Source organism: Tasmannia lanceolata, unplaced genomic scaffold (genome assembly GCF_043159265.1).
Source record: "Tasmannia lanceolata isolate RefF3 unplaced genomic scaffold, GAP_Taslan_0.1 ptg000037l, whole genome shotgun sequence".
Taxonomy (NCBI): Eukaryota; Viridiplantae; Streptophyta; class Magnoliopsida; order Canellales; family Winteraceae; genus Tasmannia; species Tasmannia lanceolata.
The window spans coordinates 5,584,269-5,608,671 of NW_027518714.1; the positions used below are offsets into that span (position 1 = coordinate 5,584,269).

Here is a 24,403-nt window from a genome sequence, read left to right on the forward strand (position 1 = left end):
AAAAGTGTTCCACTTGCATGATTCAAATCTCTCATTCGTGTATATTGTGAAGAGATCAAGTATGCGTCGGGCAGGTCTATTCTGATAGTGTCAGGCTGGTCTATTCTGTTAGTGATTGTGCCAGTATCTACTCAAATATCTCCCCAAGATCTGCTCAAATCTTGAGATACACTCTTTACTCTTTTGTTTTTTTTATTTCGTTCTTTGTTTGGGGAATCAAAAGTGTTCCACTTGCATGATTCAAATCTCTCATTCGTGTATATTGTGAAGAGATCAAGTATGCGTCGGGCTGGTCTATTCTGATAGTGATTGTGCCAGTATCTACTCAAATATCTCCCCAAGATCTGCTCAAATCTTGAGATACACTCCTTACTCTTTTGTTTTTTTTATTTCGTTCTTTGTTTGGGGAATCAAAAGTGTTCCACTTGCATGATTCAAATCTCTCATTCGTGTATATTGTGAAGAGATCAAGTATGCGTCGGGCTGGTCTATTCTGATAGTTATTGTGCCAGTATCTACTCAAATATCTCCCCAAGATCTGCTCAAATCTTGAGATTTGAGAAGATCTTGTGAGATTGTGCTGAGATAAACTCAAATCTCACCCTAGATTTGAGCAGATCTTGGGAGATTGTGCCGAGATAAACTCAAATCTCACACTAGATTTGAGCAGATCTTGGGAGATTGTGCCGAGATCAACTCAAATCTCACCCTAGGTGAACCCATAAGTCTGCCAGTGGATGTTTTCGCCAGGGCGTATACTGTGTCTTTCACCGGCGTCGCGAGGTCGTGCCTCAGCATTCTTCAGTTCACTTGATCTCGATTTAAGATTGGTTAGTCTTCTGAAAAATAGTGAAAATAATCAGTCTCATATTTTAAAAGTACCAGTAAAGTGAATTTTCTTGATCTCAGTTCAAGAGAAGTTAATTTTTAAAATAAAAACTATTAAGGCCATGTCTGGCAATCATGAAATTTTTTTCATGGAATATCAGCTTACCATTGGTTGAGAAAGGGGTAAGGAGAGTGGGAGAGGAAGAGAATTGAGAGGGCATGAGTGGGAAGTGGCTGAAAAATAAGGAAAAACAAAACGAGTTTCTTTTTCCTACTTTTCAGCTAGTTCTCAGACCTCTAAATTCTCTCCCACTCACCCTCTGCCCCTCCCATTGTGATAAACTAATATTCAGTGGAAAAAAAAAAATCATGGCTGCCAAACATGGCCTATTTTCTGCCACTTCTCACCATCTCAGCATTCTAAATTCTCATTGTTTCCTCATTTGTAAATATTATTTATAGAGGGTTAGGATCAACCCTCTAACATTCAGATCGGAGGGTTAGGATCAACCTATCGAAATGATTTTTGAGGCACAATCTACTTAGGCCGTGGCCCATCTAATGGACGGTTTGGATCATCCTATGGTGAGGGCCATACCGTACTTTTAATAAAGTGAGGAGTGCCCTCATCAAAATACAGTAGTGCTGATAACATTTCCCTTGTAGAATTCCTCTAATCTTTGTACATATTGCTTCAAAAGATAATGATTGTTGCACATTGTTTTTGTACTTCACAATCTGTGTTTAAAGTTTCTTGGACCTAAAATCAACCGTTAAACACACTCCTCAAAAAAACAATGAGCAGGGATTATGGAGATCCATGGCCCACAATTAATTTGGACAAACTACCAAGGTCCCAGAAGAGTCCTTTTTTCTGAAAAACAATCAACACCTTCTACAGATTGGCCATAGAAAAGAAGTTGCACCAACTGGAAAATCCTAACTGTCTTGTAGAGCAGTCTACAAACAGACAATCAAACAAAATGCCATTTGATCAGACGATTAGGATCATTTTTGGATCATCTGGAGTGCAGGGGTTGGACTCACCACTAAGCAAAACCGGATCTTGGATTTTCATTGATTTGGTAAAAGTGTAAATTAGTACAATTCCTATTTTTACATATAAATATGTAAAGAGAGAAAAATATAATCAAAATTTTAATGGAACTGCAACATTGACTATTTGGTCTCAATGCCTGCGCTTCAGCCGATTTCTCATTTTCTCGATGTTATACAATACATAAACGAGGCAATGTATATATTTCCAGATGAGTGAGATTTACCCGCTATTAAGCATGGACTTTGGACATGGGGGTATTCACTTTGTGATCGGTGCCGCTGCGGGCTTCATCCACAAGAGCCAGCGTTAGCATCTCCGTGCAAAACTGATCATCTGCCTTCAACCACAATGCCTGGATTCCAAACAAAATTTAGTGATAACACATCATATTCTAAAAACTTGCTTGGACAGAAACCATGATGGTTCAAAAACTATAACAAATCTTTCCGAGGAGATATGAGTTTAACTGGAATTTGTAGCTGTTTTTAATTGTTCTTTCGAGTCAATACACCACGGAACAAAATTGGGTCATATGTACTGTTCTGTTCCACGGTCTAGACTGTAGACAAGAGATAAAGAGTTCTGCCTAGCATGTATGTTGCTGCCACTAAACACAGTTCACTGGAACTTACCTTGTGATAACAGGTAATTGCAGCACTCAAGTTGTCCTGTCAAAAAAGGGCAATAACCATCAAGACATCAAAATTGAAGAGGTTTTCAGGATTTAAAAGAAGAAAGAATTATGGTTTCAGGGTTCAGAGACAAGATCAGAAGACTAGAAGGTGTTGATGGTATCCATAGTAATCAAAATTGCAAAAGCATGCTTAAGGTGAAAAGGCAGGAGCTGAAATAGCATTGTGCGATTTAGTTATTTCTCATGCAACACTTGAAATTTCAGTATTTCTCATTTAGGGGCCGTTTGGATACGCAGATTTTAGAATCTTGGATTTTCTCAAAATCGTGGATGGGAGACGAGAGAGAAGGAGGAGACCGTCTGTCGTTTTCTGATTTCTCGCACTTCTTTCCATCGAGCGAGAGAGTAAGAGATCGTCCCGTGTTTCTACGTTTTAGAAATCTCAGGATGGGGGAGAGATTTCTAACCTGAATTTCTTACTTAAAATCCAGGATATTGGATTGTAAAATCCAGAATTTTACACCGCTTTCATACTATAACCTGGATTCTAAAATCCACGTATCCAAGAGGGTTGTTGAAAAATGTTTGAGCAAAATGAGATTAAAACGGAGGACTTGACATACAATGTAACTAGAAGCTTTATTCGGTTTCTGAATTTTTCTGGACATCTTTCGTAAACATGGATAAAAGGGCCGATAGGTCACACTAGAAGAGCAGGATGGCTTAGGATCACCATAGAACAAAAATTCCAACTTTTGAAGTGAATTGCAATAAGGCTTCTTGGTCTAGATACAACAATGGATTGCATAAACAATCACAAGGGTGGATTCTGTTCGAGAATATATTTTTTTGAAAGGCAGAAAATTTCATTCAAAGGAACGAGATGGTTAATTACAAGAAAAGAATAATGTGAAACAATAACAAAGAAAATTCTGTTCGAGAATATTACCACAAACTTGACGTGGAGTAGTCAAAATTTATGGCCAACGATAGAAATCATTATGGTATACATTTACCATTTGCTTTATGTTGCTAGACATTCATTCTTGTACTCCAACTAATGAGTTATTAGTGTAATTTATAATTACTCAGCTTTTAGAGAGAACTTGAGAAGTATGAGTATAATCTGTGCTTTCTGGCATTCCAAAATATAATTCATTTTATTTTCCGCGTAGTTCAATAGCACCTTTGAGATACTAGAATGAAGAACACAAAACCAACCCATTGTGCAGGAAGTTTGAATCAGAAGACCAGGGAATGGACTAGAATAATTTCAGCATATAGCTAGGATATGAACCCATAATGGCTGATGTTATCAGTAGTACTGCCAATGTTAGCAGCTCTGAGGTTTGATACTCCTTGAAGCATAAAAAGAAAAAAGAAAATCAAAAACTGTTTTTTTTTAATTTCTATCATATATCTCCATCAAAGACCTATCAGACCTCATCAAAAGAAGAAAAAAAAAAGAAAAAAAAAGTATTATTATTACCTAAAAATAACAATTGATTACATGAGGCCCAATTTGTCACCTAATGACAACCACATCATGCTTCTAAAGCTCTCAAACGAGTAGATCTTAGACCGAGTGTTGGTTGAAGAAAGGACGAACGGAAAAGAAAGGACAGAGCCCGATACCAAGAAGAAAAGAAAAAAAAATGAAAAACAAGAATTAGAAAAAGGAAAGAAGAAAAGTGACTTTTCATGGGTGTAGCCGTGTAGGATTAATGAGCCCAAAAAAATCTCAAGACCCACAGAAATAAACATTCATTAAGAGATTGTCAGAAATGACCCCCCAAAAAAACTTGCAAAGATTACAAGGAATAGCCTTTATACATATTTAGAACGATAAAGAACTAACTCCCGATATTTTTCTCTTGTCCAAGCTTATAGCTTAGCTTGGACAAGAGAAAAGATTGGCCTTCGTTATGGTGTAGGAGAAATTCTTAGAAATTGGAATGCGGTTATATGGGAAAAGAAAAGGTAAGAGAAAATAGCTCCCAAGTGGAAGGCGCCTCCGGTGGGTTGGGTGAAGTTGAATTTTGATGGAAGTTTTATCGGCAACCCGGGTCAATGTGGTATTGGGGGTTTGATCCGCGATTCTAGCAGTGAATTATTTATGTCTTACTGGCTGGATTTTGTGATGCTAATGAAGCCGAAGCGAGGGCATTGCCTTTTGGTCCAAGATCGTATGCAAAGAACTACTTGGGCCCCCTCATCATTGAAGGAGATTCACTAAATGTGTTAGCTTGAGCATCAAATAAAAGACGGAGACCTTGGAGGCTTGAAAAATATGATTGCGGAGATACAGGATCTGGTGCGATTAAACTGCCCCTTAATCCAACACATGAGAAGATCGGCCAATGAGAAGCTGATTGTTTGGCAAAGGAGCGTGTGGAATTGGAAAAGGTTGAGGTGATTCAATAGATTCCTCAAGAAGGTGTCAGATAATCCACTTGACAGCGCAATTGAAGTTTTTGTGTGCTGTGTATGATCTCTTAGCTTCTGGGAAGTTTTGTTTTGGTTTACTTTCCTGTATTGCCTATAACTGGCCTTTGTATGCCTTACTACGTTTTGGGGACTGCTTGTCCCCATGGTTGTATCTGTTGTTTTTCTGAAATAAAAATTATTGCCTTTCAAAAAAAATTGGTTTGGTCACCCTTTACTCCTATTGCATATTCTACAGTTCCTCTGTTTAATAAAACAAGTGTTCAATTACGGTTTTCATTTAGATAAGTGTGAGTCATCTAGGTAAACGGTATGTAATATTTAACTATGTTTGTCCTGAAGGTTAAGGAAGACTATTTTTTCAATTGAAACTTTCTTTTCTCCGTTCACACTTCACACATTCATATAAACAACAGTATAATTTAAACATAACCTTCAGGATGATGCATTCAAAATTTGAAAACTAGGCTTCAGGAAAGAAAGTTAGATTTAGTCTACTTCATCTAACAATAGGAAAAAGTAGAAAACCAGGCAATTTTATATTAGAGTTTCCAATCCCAGCATTTGAGATTAATTTCCACCACACATTTCTTTGTCGTTAGATATGTAGAATGAATTATGACAGCTAATCATGCAATGGATGCATATGCAAAATACTGGACTGCCGACCAATCACTTTTTAAATACAATTTGCAAATTTTAAATTATTACATCAAATATACCTTTGGAAATTGCTTTTTAAATCTGTAGTACTAAAGGGCTATATATCATGCTAGAAAAAAGATAAAAAGTGGAAATAGTTAAAAACATACCTGTAGATGATAAGTGTATGCCAGACCTGCATAAGTGCTCAAACTTCTGGTTGAAAGCGCAAGTGCCTTCTCATAATATGAGATTGCCTCACTGTACATCCTGATAAACAATTGACTTTCGTCTCAGTTTAACATCATAGGAAAAGAAATCAGAAATTTTCTTCATTCAAATTGTAAAAGTAGTCATGAAAGGTGGTCACCAAACCAATAGTCGTACAAAAAGCATCAACCACCTTCATAAAGTTGGAATGTAAAGAAAAAGGAAAAGCATATTTCACTTCAATACGTATTGCAGTAATTCAACAGCTTTTTTGGTAAACAATGCAGTAATCATTTTTTAATGGCTACAATGCAGTAATCATAACCAAGTTTACGTGCTTAAGATTAAAACAAAAAATAGATGCGAAAAGGCATTATCACCACGTACCAGGTGGAAAGAGACATTCTCTTAAAAAAGTAACCATAGGGTTTATAGAATGCCGTACTCATAACCAAGTTTATGTGCTTAAGATAAACAAACAGATGCTAATTTGCAGCCTTGAGGTCGTGGGAATGACCGCTGCTAATATAACCCCTCTAAAAGGAAAAAAGAACAAGAAAGAAGGACTTTGCTTGAACTCTCCACCCATCACTAACAACTACATACGCAGCCCTACTAACTTTATAATGTACTAAAAATAGAAAAAGAAAAAACGAAACAAAAGATCAAACTACCCTGGTTTTTCAATAGTTTAATCTCAATTTCAGTCTTGGAAAATCCCACATACCATAAGAATTCAGAAAAACAAATACATCACTTGATAGAGTTAATGTTTGATTGGGAAATTAAGATCCTATTTGGATATCTTAAATCTGATTTTCTCTGTTTGTCCACATAGAATAATTGAATGCTTCAATCATGACTCACAAAGCCAGTGAGCTGAGTTGAGAATTGACCCCAGCCGCTCAAATTATCCAGAAAACAATGGAAAATGCAGTCCGTGTCATGCAAAAACCAGTTCCCATTTTAGAAAAGTTTGTGTTTTTCAGTCACCCAATTGGGAAATTAGGTTAGTTGAATTAAGTGTCAAAAGGCAAGGAAACATAAAAATAACCAATTTCGACCCACCACAACACCCACCCATCCACCCCACCCTATAGGTTGATGGTATGATCTGAAAACTTTTATAGTTGCAAAACTGCAACACAAATAACGAACAAGTAGTCCCACGACTCGATTCAAGGTGCTTTTTCTCTCTGTAAATATTTACATTTGCTGCCATGATTCCTTCTGACAGAAATCTTCCTCTAAATTTATGTTTTTGTTTCTATGCAATCAAAGAGATTACATAAGTGGATTTGAGGTCTTTCTTCATAATTCCCATTCTCCATCTTTCTTGCCGCTTTAGCTCTATCGAAAGGAATTACTGGAGTAAAATAATTTTTTTTCAACTTAGTAATATTGTGGATTCCAATCTTCTCTGTTTGACAGGCCTGACTGTCAGAGGCAGTTTTTCCTACAATGTTTTTTTTTATGGCATAGGTATCCCCAGTTTTTTCTACAATGCTTCGATGTAGAATTCTCTTACTACGGACTTCTGCAGGAAACAAAATATCAGTTTTCAGCCGTGCCACGGTCTAACCCTATTAGAACAGGTCCACGACATAATGCTCTTTCCACCTCTGTTTTACTTATGTTGTCCACTTCTTTTCGTGTTTTCAAGATGGATTTCACACACCATCGTATCAATCCTCAACCACCCTTTGTCTTTTCGAAGTGAAGTTCTACCACAGTTTCTTAAAAGTTATAAGCGAAGAAAAGTTTCTAACTTCTCTCTATGTCAGCTAACCCAAGTGCAATGTGTATAATCATCCACCAAATGAGAAAATAACACAGCACATTCAAGCGAAATAGCAGTCATACAGAAACTAGGGAAAATAGACTAAATATATGCAGGGGAAATTGTTTTTCCATAAGTTGAACTCAAGTAGACACTAGTTATGTGAATTGAACTTTTGACGGGGTGGTGGTAGGACAACTGGGGCAAGTCAAAGAGTTCAGTCCACTCTAGTCTAGATTCAGACCGAAAATCCATGGCTCTCAGAAAAAAACCAAAAAATTCATTCAGCTCTTAAGTAGGGCTGTTTGTCTTTCATAAGCACGCGTCTCTCAAAGAGAATGCCGAAAATGTGTACTCATAGTCGACAAAGCTTTGACAAATAATGCAACAGAATCTCTACACATCAATATGTAAAACAATTCTTCTCAAGAAAGAATTGACGTAAACTATCCAGAGAGAAGTTATGCACTGAGAACCATTTACACATTCTATGAAATCAGAATAATGACTAATGCTATAAGCTTAAACATTCTGTACATAAACATACTTTAGCTTCCTTAATGCATGTGCCATATTCACCAAGGTCGGTTCCCACATTTCACATAATGGTGATGGAACGTGAGCCAAAGTTTCCTCAAACCACCTCACAGCTTTTTGATACCTAAAAGAGTAATATAAAAATACAAATATATCAATGGGTGATATTCTTGAATGAAATGATAATAAGAAAGAGAGAGAAATATGATTTCGGGACCGTTGACTAACCAAACATATGAGAAAAAAAATTGAGAGCTAAACAAAGAGATATCCTGGAAAGAAAAACAAAAGTACAAAAATGCAGCTACTAACAACTATCAACAGTTTTTCTACACCAAACAATCTGTTAATGAGGAAATGAATAATAGAAAAGTGGAATAAAAAAGGTCATAGTAAAGGCATCTTTGCACAGCATGAATAATTCTCAATTCCAGGCATTTCAATGCATGTAACCATGACATTATATAAATGTATCTTAGTGCTCTCTAAATTGCAACGTATTGTACAGATAAATTCCAAACAACCATCATCCAAGAGAAGAAGTCAACAATTCAAAACCCAAATTATACAGAAACGCATTTCATTAGGGGCAATTTCCTTACTCTTTTGTATGATAAGCAACGACTCCAAGTTCATTATACACTAGGGGATCAGAAGTGCAAATTGTTTTTGCCTGCATAAGAAACTGAAGACAAAAGACAGATCAGGATTTGCAAGGATAAAAGCTGTGCTTAAATTATAGAATAATTCTACTACTGCTACATATAACAAATTATTTTCTCAAAATGCAAGCAAATTCTGCAATTTATTTCCATAATGAACAGCATAGAAATATAAATAACTAACAAATCTTTCCCAATATCTAGTTAGATTTCAGGCAGAATGCGCATACTGATTTTTCTATGCCAGTAAAAAAGATGAAAGTGATAGAACAGTAGGCAGCAATAAGCATGGCTTGTTTCCAATGGGAATAATCATGGACGGAAATGTTGTGAACTGCATGGAGTATTTGGTGTCAATAGAGCTAGTCTCCCTCTCTAGGGTAACTCCAATTAGCTGGCATCCAGCCCAGTTCACAATTTTTTCTACAACAAATAGGGAAGGCAATTTTACCGAATTAAAAAAAAAAAAAAAAAAACTATTATAAAACCCACCTACAGATACATAGTATCTAATCGTTTGCTTTATAATTCAAAGATAGAAGGGATTCCTCTCTCTTTGCTTTTAGAGTGGAATTGCACAGACCTAGGTGAGAAAGGGCACATTCTTTGGCGCATGATTTTAGTTGTGGTGGCATGGACACTTTGGTTAGAAAGAACCTGAAGAACATTTGAGGGTAAAAGAAACATATTGCTTGGATTCTAAGGGAGACTTGAGACTCTCATATTGATATTATGGACCAATGCAAGGAAGGAGTTCAAAGTATTTAATGCAAGACGTATAAAATAAGTGGGAGATCATTGTTAGAGATAGAGTACGATGACAGAAGCGGAAATGCAAATGGGCTCGCCTAGGCCCAGAAGCGCACAAACTCAAATTTGATGGTGCATCTTTGGGAAACCCAGGTGTTGTGCCGATGTCATGTATTCTGGCATTTTTCTTTTGAGTTTTCTTGGCCGAAATAGTAAAACTCTTCTCCCTTTTTTTTATCAGTAACTCTTCTCCCTTGGCAAAAAAGTGTGTCAAGTATATTTGGATAACAGCATAATTTAAGAACGAATTTTTTTCAGACTCCAGTTTAACAAGTAACAGTTTAAATTTGACCTAAGAAAGATCCTTGTATATGGAGCTAATGGAGCTAGAACCAAATGAAAAGTATTTGCCTCCATCCATTTAATGTTGTAAATAATGTGGTTTAATTTCTTAGAGGATCTTTTATATTCTGTATAGCACTAAAATGAAGTTCTTAAATGAAAACACGTGTAAATGAAAAGTGGAAACCAAATTATTTTACTATTATAATCTGCAACTGCTTGATGCTTACAGGCATGAAACATCACCTGTTCAGCGAGCTTAAAGTTGTGTGTCCGCATGTATTCCATCCCGACATATAAAGTTGGCAAGTGGCACCTGGAACGAGAAAAATACAACAATTACAACTGTGAAGAGTAAATTTTGAAGGGAATAAAATTTCACTTATAAATAAGTTGCGCACCAATAACATAGAATAAAATTGCACTTATAAATAAGCTGCACACCAATAATATATGATCACATTATGCTGAGATTAAAATAAGGAGAAACAGAAGCACTAAGCCTTGTCCCATGATGATACACAGCCTAGCAGACATGTGTAATACATGTTACTAGGTTTATGTGTTAGCAATATCCAAAGGAAAAACAGCCAAAGATATGAATCCAAGGTTGCAAAGTTTTAGAGAGGGAGGCAGTAAGAAGCCATATTTCATATCGGACACCATGGCCTTGAAAATTTGTCTGACATGATACGATAATCGATACTCATATTGGATATTGTATAGGTAATTCTATTGGTCAAAATAACTTATGTTTCAAAATATGGCACTTTCCATATTAAATATCATGCTTTTTGTTTGTTGTTGTCGCATATATGCAATAATAATTTTGATGTGTCTTGCAGATCCTATTTTAATTTCACTTGCGAGTCTTATTAATTATAAGTTATTTACTAATTTTGGAGTTAAATTTAATTAAGTTTTACAGTATCTTCTTTATACATGTCATGTGTCTTATATAATGGCATGGAATAACCCTATCTGTGTCCATGTCCTACATTTTAGAAAGTGAAAAGGTACATATCTGGCGATCAACCAACTCTGAGGTGGATTCCCTAGCTCGCATGGGTGTCGACAGATAAGTGTTTTTTGACTTCTGATTACTTAACTTCCTCAGGATGCTGCGTCGATTTTATTATTTTTGCTTTGTATCTATTATGCAACACATGTGTTGTATGTACTCCCCTTGACCACCTTGGTCATTGGGCTTTTGCTTCTTTTAATAAAAGATCTTCACTCAACTCAACTCAACTCAACAAAGCCTTTGTCCCAAACTAGTTGGGGTCGGCTAAATGAATCCTTTAGAAAAATTTCAAAGGAATCTGTCTGGCTCTAATCCTGGCTCTAGTTGGGTTCTTCTACATGGATCATTTTCTTCCATTCTATCCTATCCAAGGTCATGTTCTCTGTTATGTTCCTCGCTATCAAGTCTTTCCTCACTGTTTCTACCCAAGTTGTTTTCGGTCTGCCCCTACCTCTTTTTACTCCATCAATAAAAGATCTTCACTATTCAAAAAAAAAAAAAAGCGTGAAAAGGTGCATCTTTGTTCCCATGCCCGCGTTTGTAACTATGACTGCATCTAAAAATCATAGCTCAGAAGGAGACACATAAACAAGTACACATGAACACTCTTTAAAACCCTAAAGGGTAAAAGTCATACCTTACATCTTTTAGGTAAAATATAAAAACTAACTTCCAAAACCCACTCATCCCCTCTTCCCCCATTCTTGGGCACCCCTCTAATACTTATCTCCCTACAGTTCAATAACAGTACAAACTCAAATAAGCATGGCATACAAAACTCACCAAACCATGAATGCTCCACCCTTTCCACTCTAAACCTGGTCCTTGACTCATATTTGACTCGAGATGAACTAACCAGCTAACATGATCCGAAACCCCCACCCCTTGAGGTTGCCACATGACCAGTCACCCACCCCATCCCATACTTATACTCAATTGTTTCCCCTTAGTGACAGTCTCCAAGAAGGGACATAAATCTCTCCTTGAGATGTCCAATGCCAAGTCCATCTTTACGCATTGGATTGCAAGCCTTTTTCCACACAATTGGGCATTTGGTGTCATTTCATCTTTCCCTACCATAGAAATCTCCTCGAATTTTTCCAACACATATGCTACATCTGAGTGGATTTTGAATAGTCGCATGAAATAGACCGGATAATTCAATAGAGAGAACTTATGATTGGTATTCTTCCCCAAAACCATAATTAACTTTTTCCTACATTGCCAATTTCTTCTCAACCCTTTCAATTACCTTGTCCTTGTAACATTTTTAGAGTAGGGTGACCAAGATATATAATCAGGAAATGAGAGGAACCTAAATTCTTTGCAATCAGAAAATATTCAGAATTTCATACCAAAGTGTGTCTTTTCTTTTTGGGAGTGTTCATTTCAAAATTGGAACGTACGATCTCTTAGGAATCATACATCATAGCCACTAAGGTAGAGGTCTAACCAATCTCACATCAATGCTAAACAAGTCCTATCTTATCGGGAATCAGTGCTTATGAAACATGCAAGTGAAAATGTCCTTTTAAAGCAAGACTCTTCCACCTAAAGCTCGCATCCGTTGAAATGGATCCTAAAATAAAACTCTTAGTGCAACAGCCAGAAAGAACAGACATAATTAAAAGCAAGAAACATTAGTACTGCACATTACATAAATCAAGAGGATATGTTATGATTAAAATAAATAAATAAATCCCAAATCTTCAATTCCAACTTATTAAAGTGAGGTACCAACATATATTTTTATTGCCAGTCTACCAACAAAGTAATTGAAACATTTACTCTTTATTTTATCATACCAAGAAAATACAATAGAAAACTATATAGCTATACACACACACACACACACACACACACACACACACACACACATATATATATATAGCTATATAACAGAAAAAACATATCAATAAATTACCCAGGAAACAAACGAGCTGCAGTGCGGAAGGCAGCCATTGCTTGATCACCCTCTTCTTGGACCGCATAAGCATTTCCAAAACCTATCCAAGCAGGAGGAAATGTTCCGTCCAAATTTGTAGCCTTGCTGCAAGGAAAAGAGAAAGGTCAATTTTTTTATTTATTTTTTTGGGATGGGTAGAGAAAGATGGAATATATTCGAGACATTATGCCATAACAACCATATAAAGATAATTAAGAAGAAAAGTAAATTAGTCACAATAACACAGTACAAAAATCTGTAACTTCTTTGCACGAAATGGGGAGGGGGTATGGGTGATAAAAATGGAGCAAGAGGCCAGAAAATCTAAGGAAGAATGACTGACTAGAAAGACTCCTCGCAAGCTATTTATAGAAATTAAGTGATCAGACTTCTAAAACTATTACTACAATCACAAAACAACTGGGTTAGCAACAAGATCTGGATGAAAAATGTCAACAGTTATAATTCAGATGAAATTTATGCACATTGGATTGTTGCAATGCAAGGTCTGGGAGCAAAAAAAGGTTCCGATGCGGGAAGTGAAGTAGCCCCTTGCATTGAGCCTGGCCACCAAGGTCAATGAACAACCTACAAATGCAGTTAAAATGGCATATTTGCTGTTCAAAATGAAGGTTGTGAACAGTGTTAGCATCCATGGTAAATTGTCAAGCTAAAATTTAAAGATTGGAAGAAAAAAAAGGAACAAAAGGGGGGATTTGAGACTTTCGGAGAACAGGAAGACGAAAAAGCACAGACACAAGTACATCCGTTACAGACCAGATTCTGCCCTTGTGACTTGATCTTGACTGCTATGATAATATGTAAAAGCTACCTGAATCATATGATGGATATGGAAGAAGAGATAACAAGAGATAGGTCGCATGTTAGAATAGAAATCTATTTTCATTAATTGTAAAATGCGAGATATGATTGCCTATATACATAAGAAGACAAAGTCCAAAATACTCGTAATGACGAGGTAGTCCACTAAATAATAAACCACATAAAACATATATGCTCATTTCTAATGCTCTATGCATATATAACAACCTGTATTTGAAGAAACCTCATTTTGTACACCTGATCTGACATTTGTCAGAGGTGGAGTGTGCTAATATTGATCAGTTGTGTTTATTTGAATATGTTGAATCATCTCTTAGAGTCAAAAGACTAAAATGATAAACATCTTGAAAGCAAACCTAGAAATCTGAGCCTAAAGATGTTTAGTTGATCTCATATTTTAAACAAGAGTTTAAACCAATTTGAAATACTCTAAAAAGCTTTTAAATCGTGCAAAATAATTAAAGAAGAATATTTCCAGAAGCAATCCAGAGCTTTAAAATATGACATTTCTAAGTGCTTTCTAAAATCCTATTCTTTTTTATCAAAGTCCAAAAGTTTCCAAAGGCCTAGGTTTTTATCAGGGTGGATCGTAGACATCGTCGAAAGACCTATCTACAACTGGTCGTATCTCCTCCATCTGAAATGGGATCGAGGCGATTCTTGCACCGTTGGAAATATCACAAAGAACACTATGGTGTCAAATTTAGAAACTTTCAATCGATAGTCAGAATTCTCGATTGATGGATTTGTCTCTCGGTTGAAAATCTGGCACACCAAAGCCTACAAAAGTTGCAAAAGTTTAAATTTAGAAACAGCTCCAATTCGCATCCAAAGCCAATGTTTTCAATTGGGTTCACCATAATTGCTAAAGTAAACCTCTAAGAAGGTCTAGATTCGTGCAAAACCCAAGCATTGATTCCTACCCGTTCAAGCTTACCAAAAATCGAGTTTTCTTGCATAAAACTCATTTCTACCATTCAAACTTTTCTAAACAAAACCTTTCTAAAACCCTTCCAAACTTTCTCAAGCTAGCTTTTGCACGAATTTTAGTCTCAAATTGCTTAGAAACATAAACCCCCAGATCCTAGACTCTATAAAAGGAGTGCTACGGCCCCATTCAAAGACACAACAATCTTCCAAGGAGGAGAGTACAAGAACATTGTAATAAAGCTTCTATAACCTCAAGAAAAGCTCCACAACTCCCCAACAAGAAGGTCTGAGGACTAGACGATGAACGATTGGCTCAATTATCCCACATTCTTCAATTGATTTCAGTGTTGTATCAATATTGCGGGAAATGGAGAATGTGGGTAAATCCGACAGATAAAATCCAATAAAAACGCTATAAAAGGAAAAAATAAAAGCAAACACACAATAGTCACAAGAGAGCAACACACAAAGAACACACGATTTGCTTGCTTTGACACAATGGCCTACATCCACGGGTGAAAGCCCCCAACAAAACCTCCTTTAATTCTCTTATACACATGCCTTTTTTCAAAATACAAAAGAGAAACCATTTTATTTTCCCCTTTTTAAGTCTCTACAGTCTACACAATACAGTTTACAAAACCAACTCACAACTGTTGTGGTAAACAAGACATAAATACCAACAACCTCGAGCTTGGATTGTTTCACAACCACCTGGAGATGAACTAAATTGTGTACTCTCAAGAACACAGCTCTACACCTCCTGTACATAAGGTTCCCAACCCATTACATGAGGTGCACTACCAATCATCAACATTATGTGATATTGGCCAAATCCAAGCAATTCTTGAGCCTAGTCATTCTAAATGGCTTAGTAAACATATCTATAACATTCTCTTCCATGCCCACCTTATGAAGATAGATCTCGACTTCTTCTATGTACTCTTTTATCTTATGATACTTGACACATGTATGTTCGTTCTTGCATGTACATTTTATTCTTTGCTAAGTGTATGGCACTTTGACTGTCGCAGTATACCCATGCCTTCTCTTGTTTCCACCCAAGCTTACGAATAAAACCTTTTAACCAAAAAGCTTCTTTTGCAGTTTCTATGGATTGCTATGTATTATAGCTCAGGAGTCGATAATGCAATCACTGATTGTAATGCCAACTTCCAATTGAAGAAAATCCCAAACAACAAAACTCATCTTCCTTCTTCACCCAATATTGGAGAAAATCTCAAATAAAACCTACTTTTATTCTCTTATAGAAATGCTTTTTTTACAAAATATGAAGGAGAAACTATTTTGTTTTAAACATTCTATTTTCTCCCTTTTTAAGTCTCCACGAAATACGATTTTCAAAACCAACCCCCAAATACTCTGGGAAACAAGACATAAATACCAACAAAGAAGAACAAACAAATATGGTACTCACGAATCCCTCACTGCAGTACTTTAAGTACTTCTTTGCTCAAACTCTTCCCACCTTCAAAGACCTTGTCCAAACAGGCAGTCAGATCAATGAAGCAATCATCAGCTGAATCTTAGCCAAGGGCACCAAACTAAAAGGAAAGAAGTTCACAAATACAGGGGTATGGGAGGTGCATACTCTGTAACCCAAATAAAACATGTCTTCTTTTGTTCCTTATTTTGATCCATAACATGTTGTAACAGGTGATGGATCTTATATTCCCATTATCGATATAAATTTTGAATTTTCTACGTTGTACTTTCGCTTGATGTTCATAACCTATCTTGTTCCTAACATCCAACTTAAATAGTTGTATTTCTTTCAGTTCACTTCCCAATTAAGTTGTTATTTTATCTTCACCCTAATTTTTGTTCAAGTGAAGGACATGTGAATGGAGGTCTTCACCAGAGGACTAGTTCGTGGCAATCTATATATCTCTTATCAGGCACCCTTCCTTTGTCACATTCACATTAAACGTCGAGTGTCAAAGTCTTTTCAGCATCTGCATCTTCTCCTTTGTCTTTGTGGCATCACTGCTTGGCCCACACAAATGGTAGTTTCTTACATTAGTTGGTGCGCCAGTCATTCACTGTATCTTCATGTAATAATGTAGTCCAAATTGTGCCATATTTTATCAGCAAAATTAAGCACTGAGGATTTTCATTTCAATTGAATAAAAAAAGAAATAGGAAAGATTACTCTTTCGGGCACCAATAGTGCAGCATCCAAGATCTGTCTCTTTCAACGCTTACAATGTCTTGTAAATTATCTCTTATAGGTTTTGTCCTTTAACTACTCACAGTGTTCTGAATGTATTTATTGAACTCCTTGCATTCACTGGATTTTGCTCTAAGGACTTCCGTCCTCGCACATTGTGACAACTATGCTGGAAAGGAAAAAAAAATGAATGATATGGTGAAAGGAATTGGCATAGCATCTGAACACGATGCACACTACCAACTGCTTATTAGAGATATGATTTTTTTTTCGAATGGTACTAATTAGAGATATGATATCATTTGATTCACATAGACAATTAATCTCTGAACTGCGTTCTTTCTCCTTCAATGAAAGAAATTTTCAATTACATCCAAAATATTCAAAGGTGACACTTGATGGATACCTCAGTTCCAAAAACACTTCGCAATAGTTAAGATGTCCATAATGCACCCAATAACCAAAAGAGTTCCACATTGAAAGAATTTCAAAAATGTTCCTTGCAAAAACTATAACGATACAAACCACAAAAATTATATAAATTAGATAACACGGACGGAGTTGAGCCGGGTAGATCCTTTCAACTTCTTCATGAAAATTTTCAAAAGGATTCATTAGCCGACCCCAACTAATTTGGGACAAAGGCTTAGTTGAGTTGAGTTGAGTTGAGATAACACGGACGGATGGGAGCCCATTCCGATTTTAATGGCAACACCGGATGGATGGAGCACTGGGATCAGAGGGCAACTAGATGCTCATTGCACATTACAAGCTAAGTAGTACAATATCAAAGATTCAAAACATCATGAAGACATATTGAAGATAAAGACATGTATCATTTGTTATGTTTTTTGCATCAATCTAACATGTTTCCACTGTCAACAAGAGTGAGATCCAGTAAAGATATGATATAGAAAGAATACTATCAATCTATCAGGTTCTCTCCACCTTTTTGTCTCTGTACTGGAGTACTGGACCATCAACCACTAGAAACCTATCATTTGCAGGAATTCATTTACCCACCAAATAAATAGCCGAAGTAAAATATAAAAAATATATATATAAGAAGATAAAGAAGATTAGCATAATCTTTTAAGGAGTGAATAAATTAATGAATTTAAGATTGGTATGTTTAGATATTACTACCATCTTCCACAAGGTGGGAATGAAAATGCAACAGAAATAATATAATTGAACGCAACGATCATGTAATACATTGGAATGATATTGCAAAAAGGAAAAAAGAAAAATAACACAAAAAATGCATAGCATCCTTTGATGACTTAAAAGGAATTCATCCTCAAGACAACATGAGTATTACCAAAAATATCGCCGTGATTGGTCATACTTCTTGATGCAATAGTAATAGCAACCAACAGCAAACCACGATAAGGCTCTGACAAACAATGAACGAATCCCAATCAATAAATGTTTCTTTTGAACGATAACAAATTTATTGCGAAAAATAAATTCCCTACACTAATACAGGATATAAGACAAAGAAGCCAAAAGAACTACAAGCATTCATCAATGGCTAGTTTCCTACACTAATATAAGGTAACACGACAATGAAACCAAAAGAACATTCAAAATCCATGGTGATGACACTATCCAAAACATAGAAGCCACGGTTTTTGTTGAGATAAGAGCGTGCTTTTAGTAGTGCACTTTATGTTTGAATAATGATTGTTAACTTACCAACTTCTCCAATAGCTTAAGCTGTTGGAGAAAGGCGTTATTTATCTTTTATACTTTGACACTCCCCCGCACGTGTGGCCCACTTGGCAAACACGTGGCACACATGTGGTCCCACTTTGGGCCGACCATCGCATGTGGATTTTTGCTATCCGGGAGGTTTGAACTTGAGACCTTTGGCTCTGATACCATGTTAACTTACTAACTTCTCCAATAGCTTAACATGGTATCAGAGCCAAAGGTCTCAAGTTCAAACCTCCCGGATAGAAAAAATCCACATGCGATGGTCGGCCCAAAGTGGGACCACATGTGTGCCACATGTTTGCCAAGTGGGCCACACATGCGGGGGAGTGTTAAAGTATAAAAGATATATAACGCCTTTCTCCAACAGCTTAAGCTTTTGGAGAAGTTGGTTAGTTAACAATGATTAGTTTTATGGATTATGATAGGGCCCACTTTCATTAATGGCATTATTCTATCATATATGTTTGATTAGTTTAGTTTCAAAAATATAGATTTTTCTTATTTTTAAAGCATTTTTAAGAAAATAAGTAATTTCCAAAATGGAAAAAATGAATCGGTACATCAGGCAACGATTAACACAATAAAATTAGAACATATGATGCATGCTTGATTACCATTCAAAAAAAAAAGTTGCACACTTGATTAGTTTTATTGAAAATACAGTTTTCCTATTTTTAAAGCGTTTTTAAAAATAAATAAATAGTTTTTAAGAAAAATAGGGGAGCGATTGACACGGTTGAATCCTATTGAGCGCGAGCAATCCCACATCGACGACGGTGATCGACAACTGCACGCTCAAGCTCTACCCCAAGTTCCAGTGATCGACACCGTAGAAATATAATGTGCGCCGTATTTATTTGATTGTTGCCTATGAATAATAAAAGGCTACTATTATGGCACTCAATCAATCACGATACAGGCATATTTAATAAACCACAAAATGAAGGCAAATCGATACTCACTTTTGAGGGTAATCCTTCACCAAATTGCATGCCATAAAATACAGCTCATTTGAATGGCCCAGCTCCATAGCAGCTGCTAAATGAACTAAGGTGCATTTCAAATGGAAAGGGTTTCTTTCAAGTAGCCTGGAAAAAACATGGAATTAAAATATGGTTGTTAAAATTCAAATGGATCACACTATTTTGAGTCAAAATTCATTATCAATTTCCAACTTACACAGAAGTCAGCTCAAAGCATTTTTGATATTCTCCACATTGATGGTAGTATTCAGCTTTGCAAGCCAACAGGTCAGTGTTGTTTTTCAGTGTGCGGGTATAACATGGATCTGGGGAACTATTATCACAATTTTCTTTTTCTAGCTCTGTGATTTTTTCTTCTAAAACATTTTCATTGTCATACTGAACAAAGAAAACAGAACAAGTTGCTCAGTAACTGCAATAATATAGCATACAAAGCCGAAAAGTAAAAAACAGCAAGAAGATAACAAAGAGGATGTCTTCAATCTTGAATATATACAAGATAACAAAGAGAATGAGTCTTCAGTCTTAAATATATACAAAATCACAAAGAGAATTAGTCTTCAATCTTGAATATATACTTCTTTAATAAGGCTATAGTTTTACCTTCTTCATCAAACACGAATAAAATGCAGATAGCCATCCATCCTCTGGAGTAAATTGCAATGAGGATAGGAGACTCCTTTCTGAAATATGGTAAATCCACCACTAAGTTGAAATTTATCTTCGGAATAAAAGAAACAGCCAGTTTCCAGGGAAATTTACAATCAAACACACCGAGTCGAACATTTTGCAGACAAGGCAAACACAAAGGTCATAAAGTCTACAAGATTGACATATGTGAACAAGGCACTTAACACCTAGAGATCCAATGTAAAAGATAACAGAATATGGAAATCCTAATGAATCCTCACTGACTGCATACAAATATACAAAACAAAGTCAAACAAAGATCTAAAAGAAGAATATTACCTTCTTCACATGTAAGCATTTGATTGTCAATCAGACATTCCAAAGCCTGAAATATGTAGTATGAGAGACAACCATGAGATGGAATTACAGAACACATTGTATTTCTATGGGAACAGAAACCACCAACTCCTTGTTGAAATGGTCAAGACAAACATACCTGAGAAGAAAAAATGAAAATGGACAGAGTGGGCTTTGAAAATCAAATGGAAAAAATGGGGAAAATATAAATTTTAGAAAGTTGAGGGGTTTCATCTTTTTTACGGAGAAAATAATGAAGGATTATTTTCTGTTTTTCCAAAACAAATTCATCAGTTTCACACCCATACGTGATAGAAATCGCATGCCACAAAATACCTTTTTCAGAGATGTAACAATAATATTTACCATTCACAATCCATGACAAATGAAATGACTAGGCTAGTTCATCCAAAACATACCTCATAACATAGAGGATCTGCCTGGACAGCAGCCTTGTACCTTAAAGAATTAAACAAAAGTAAATGTATGAACCCAATGTGAAGTAAGTTGCAGCATAAGGAAGAAAATAAAAAAGAAACTGAAACCTGAACTGAATCAGAAAGCAATATAGGTGTGGTACTAGTTTGATGCCAAACAAATGTGAACATGGCCAGGAGAAAATCTCCAGATCAATATGAAATAACATACTTAAATGTCAATACTCTACAATCAAACGTAAATGATTTCAAAATTTCTACAAGCCCTGCTGCAAAAAAAAAGAAAGAAGAAGAAGACGAAGAAGTCCAATTGTGACTCTGGAAGTTCGGAATAAGTTGAAAAATCATAATATAAAAGCAGAAGCAGAAAATCAGGAGCAAAAACCAAGTAGCCAACTAGCCAAGTAAAATAGTTGACGTTAATGTGTCAACAAAAATGTTAACATGGAAGAAATGTCTAGTACATTTCACATTCTACCTATGCTAACCAGATATGAATAGGAGTGGTTTGATTTGGCAAGAATCAAATACCGGGATCCACTAAAATTCATCGCCTGACATACTTCTTTTAAAGTTTTAAGTATCAAATAGAAGTACCCTCATCCAAGTACCAGATACAAGGACAAACCAGTGTCGGATCAGTATCATAGCATCCTAACAGTAACATACACCATCATGTCTTAATATTAATGGATCAAACAACTATTTCATCGGAATTGTTAATCTGTGATTATTTGGTAAGAGAGCATAAAAAAAACCTGTATAAAGGGCAGTTCCTGCATCCATTATAGAGAAAAGTTAGTTCTTTATTTTTTGAAAGATAACAACCAAGTTCTTTCTAAGCTTTCATCAACAAGTTTCTTTTTTTTTCTTTTTGAAAGGATAAGAGGAAATATATAACAAGGAAAGAAAGCTACGAAGCAGCAAAGGTTGCCTTCATACATCGCGTCAGGACTAATGCCCAACATGGCTAACATTCAGCTAACTCAGTGGCCTATCTAGGAATGCAAGAAAAAAAGATACACCTAGATCCTTACAATTGTCCAGTATTTCATCGATAAAGGTTAGTTCTATCAATAAGGATAGCCAGACAAGATGAGATCGACACCTTTGTAAACCTCGAATCTCTTATACATAAGCCACTATTTCAACAAATGCACACATTCCCCAACTCCAACATTTTTTCTTCTCCTTTTTTTTTTTTTTTTTTTTTGAGTTCTCATGTCTGGCTTAACTGTGACATCAAGTCTATGTCAATTGTCTTCACCTTCATCATTAGTTATCACGGATTTTCCACCAACAATTTCCTGTTATGCCTTAGGCTTCGCTTCTCCATTCCGAAAAATGAGAATCATGCAATTTTTCCACCGGACTGTGATATATAATTTCAAAATTGGAAGAAAGGTACTATGCTACAAAATTAAATAAGTTACAAAAGTAATATGTGCAACCATACACTGATTATAGTCATTCGTGAGACTGTAAGAAAAATATTGACAGTAGCTCACCAGTGACAGGCTTGGGCACGGTTTTCCAGAGCTTCATATGCCTTTCCGCGCAAAAAATATATTGCTGCAGAAATCTGTAAGAAGACGAAAAATTGGCATTCCCAACTTAAAATTCTAAACAGATATTGAAGTCTCCATATCAAATATAGACTCAATTTATCGGCGTGTATGCCTAAGAATATGAATAAAGTTGGCCAAACAATAGTGCAAAGTCCAGTTGTGGTTGTGTAAAAAAAAAAAAAAAAAAGGTGCCCAGAATAGGTGAATTCAGAAAAATAAGTATCGGTCAGCATAATGACTGAAGCCAAGAGGTCAAAACGATATGCATCTATCAGCAAAATCAATGATACATATCAGTTGTATCATCGATAGTTTGTGTTGCATGAATTCTTTTGCCCCTCTATGCCAAATCCGCGTTGAGATGTTTTGACATGCAAATTGGCGATAGATTCGCATGGGACACAGAAGGATTCTTGTTGTAGTTGTGTCCTGCACGAATCCTACTTTTTTGAGCAAATCGGACAAATCATTGTCACTTTTAAAATGTGGGTCCTACATATTTTCCCTTTAAACACATTTGATTCGTAGGATTCGTGCAGGATACGACTTCAAATCTTGTTTTTCATAGTTGAATCTAGTAAATCTATGTTGATTTAAGTCACACACCCTTAAATTGAGCAAAACTCCTTTACAGTGAATTTTTAACAATAGGATGATCCTAACCCTCTAATCCATGGAGGATTAGGATCTATCAAATCATTTTTAACAGTAAATTTACCGTATCTATCAAATCATTGCCTCCCAAATCAATTGCATTTTTTAACAGTCTGTTACTAGAATATGTTCTCCTAACCTAATAATGCACCTACACCTGTTTCTAAAACTATGTTACCAATGTTGCCACAAGACCAGAATAATAACAATGGCAACAAAAAGTCCAATAAAAAAAACCGCAGAGCATTTAGCCATGATGGATAATGATCAAATACCATATAGCCATTATGGATTATGATCAAACATGATGTCAACATTTGAGAGAAGTAAAGTACAGAATCAAATCAAATTGTAAGACTATATAGGGAGAGGTGAACTAATGATAGGAAACAATGAGACATCATTATAGGAACGTAGGTTACACTGATTTCGCGATCTTCCCCATCCTTATCCAAGCACATAACATTAGAATCCTTCCGGGTAACTTTTCCATGTTTGTCCACTTCAGCATCACTGAGCATTGCTAGACATTGATGCCACTCCTTCAATTCCTCCTAATGGGAAGAAAGAGGCAATAGAATATAAGGATCCTACAAATTTATAGATAAAATTTTAACAGAAATTACATTGTGAAGAAATATTACCAATTCTAATTCGAATAAATAACATTCTTTCTCTTATCATTTTGTTAGACACATTATGTTGTAACAAAAGAAAAAGAAAAAGAAACCCTAACTGCAGTACGGCATCAATAAAAACCCTAGAAAAAAAAAATGGATCGATGCAAAAACAGAGAGAGAAATACTAGGCATTTGGCACCGAGGTATCGGAAACGGAGATCGCGAAGGACGATTTGGGAGGCGTTGAGGATGTGTAGGGCACGGCGATACTGACGGCCGAGGAAGAGGGCTTGGGCCTGCATATAAATGTCAGCGGGGTCCGATGTGAGGGCGGCCACCTTGTCCGCGAAGAATATGGCCGACGAGTAGAGGTGTTTGCTCACACAATCTCTCACCACGCCTCGGAGCTTTTCCACCTCCTCCTCTTTCATCTGTTCTTTGCCGGAGAATGTACGGAGGGGTGAACTGAGAAGGGGTTCTTTTCTGTCGAGAAAGACTGACTCGGCGAGTGGGGAAAGGGGTTTTAGTGGAAAAGAGCGGGATTTGTTAAAAGGAGGCTTACGAAATGGATTATATGGAATAAATAAAAAACGGATTTCCATGAAAAAATAT

The 24,403-nt window shown here is 36.1% G+C and overlaps 1 protein-coding gene across 2 annotated transcripts; it reads right to left on the reverse strand.

Moving 5' to 3' along the window:
* Nucleotides 1–1,878: 1,878 nt before the first annotated feature.
* Nucleotides 1,879–24,350, reverse strand: APC6 (anaphase promoting complex 6). 2 transcript variants are annotated; one of them, XM_077371328.1, is made up of 16 exons: nt 23,977–24,350; nt 23,594–23,725; nt 22,458–22,531; nt 20,932–20,971; nt 20,495–20,540; nt 20,129–20,208; nt 19,722–19,903; nt 19,505–19,630; nt 18,145–18,219; nt 12,839–12,964; nt 10,137–10,206; nt 8,739–8,821; nt 8,147–8,260; nt 5,780–5,879; nt 2,521–2,556; nt 1,879–2,240 (listed from the first exon to the last, which is right to left on the reverse strand). In XM_077371328.1, exons 1-16 carry the CDS (start codon nt 24,220–24,222, stop codon nt 2,118–2,120), a joined length of 1,653 nt encoding a protein of 550 aa, XP_077227443.1. In that variant the 5' UTR covers nt 24,223–24,350; the 3' UTR covers nt 1,879–2,117. The 2 variants fall into 2 exon arrangements, with proteins under 2 accessions (XP_077227443.1, XP_077227444.1); XM_077371329.1 differs by lacking the exon at nt 23,977–24,350 and adding an exon at nt 23,816–23,953.
* Nucleotides 24,351–24,403: the final 53 nt, after the last annotated feature.

Excerpts from the sequence above, each read along its gene's own strand:
- APC6 (XM_077371328.1), bottom strand. The coding sequence starts at position 24,222 with ATGAAAGAGGAGGAGGTGGAAAAGCTCCGAGGCGTGGTGAGAGATTGT. Across the intron at positions 20,541-20,931 it reads CAGATCCTCTATGTTATGAG|GCTTTGGAATGTCTGATTGA; the intron begins GTATGTTTTGGA and ends TACATATTTCAG. Across the intron at positions 10,207-12,838 it reads GCAGCTCGTTTGTTTCCTGG|GTGCCACTTGCCAACTTTAT; the intron begins GTAATTTATTGA and ends TTCTCGTTCCAG.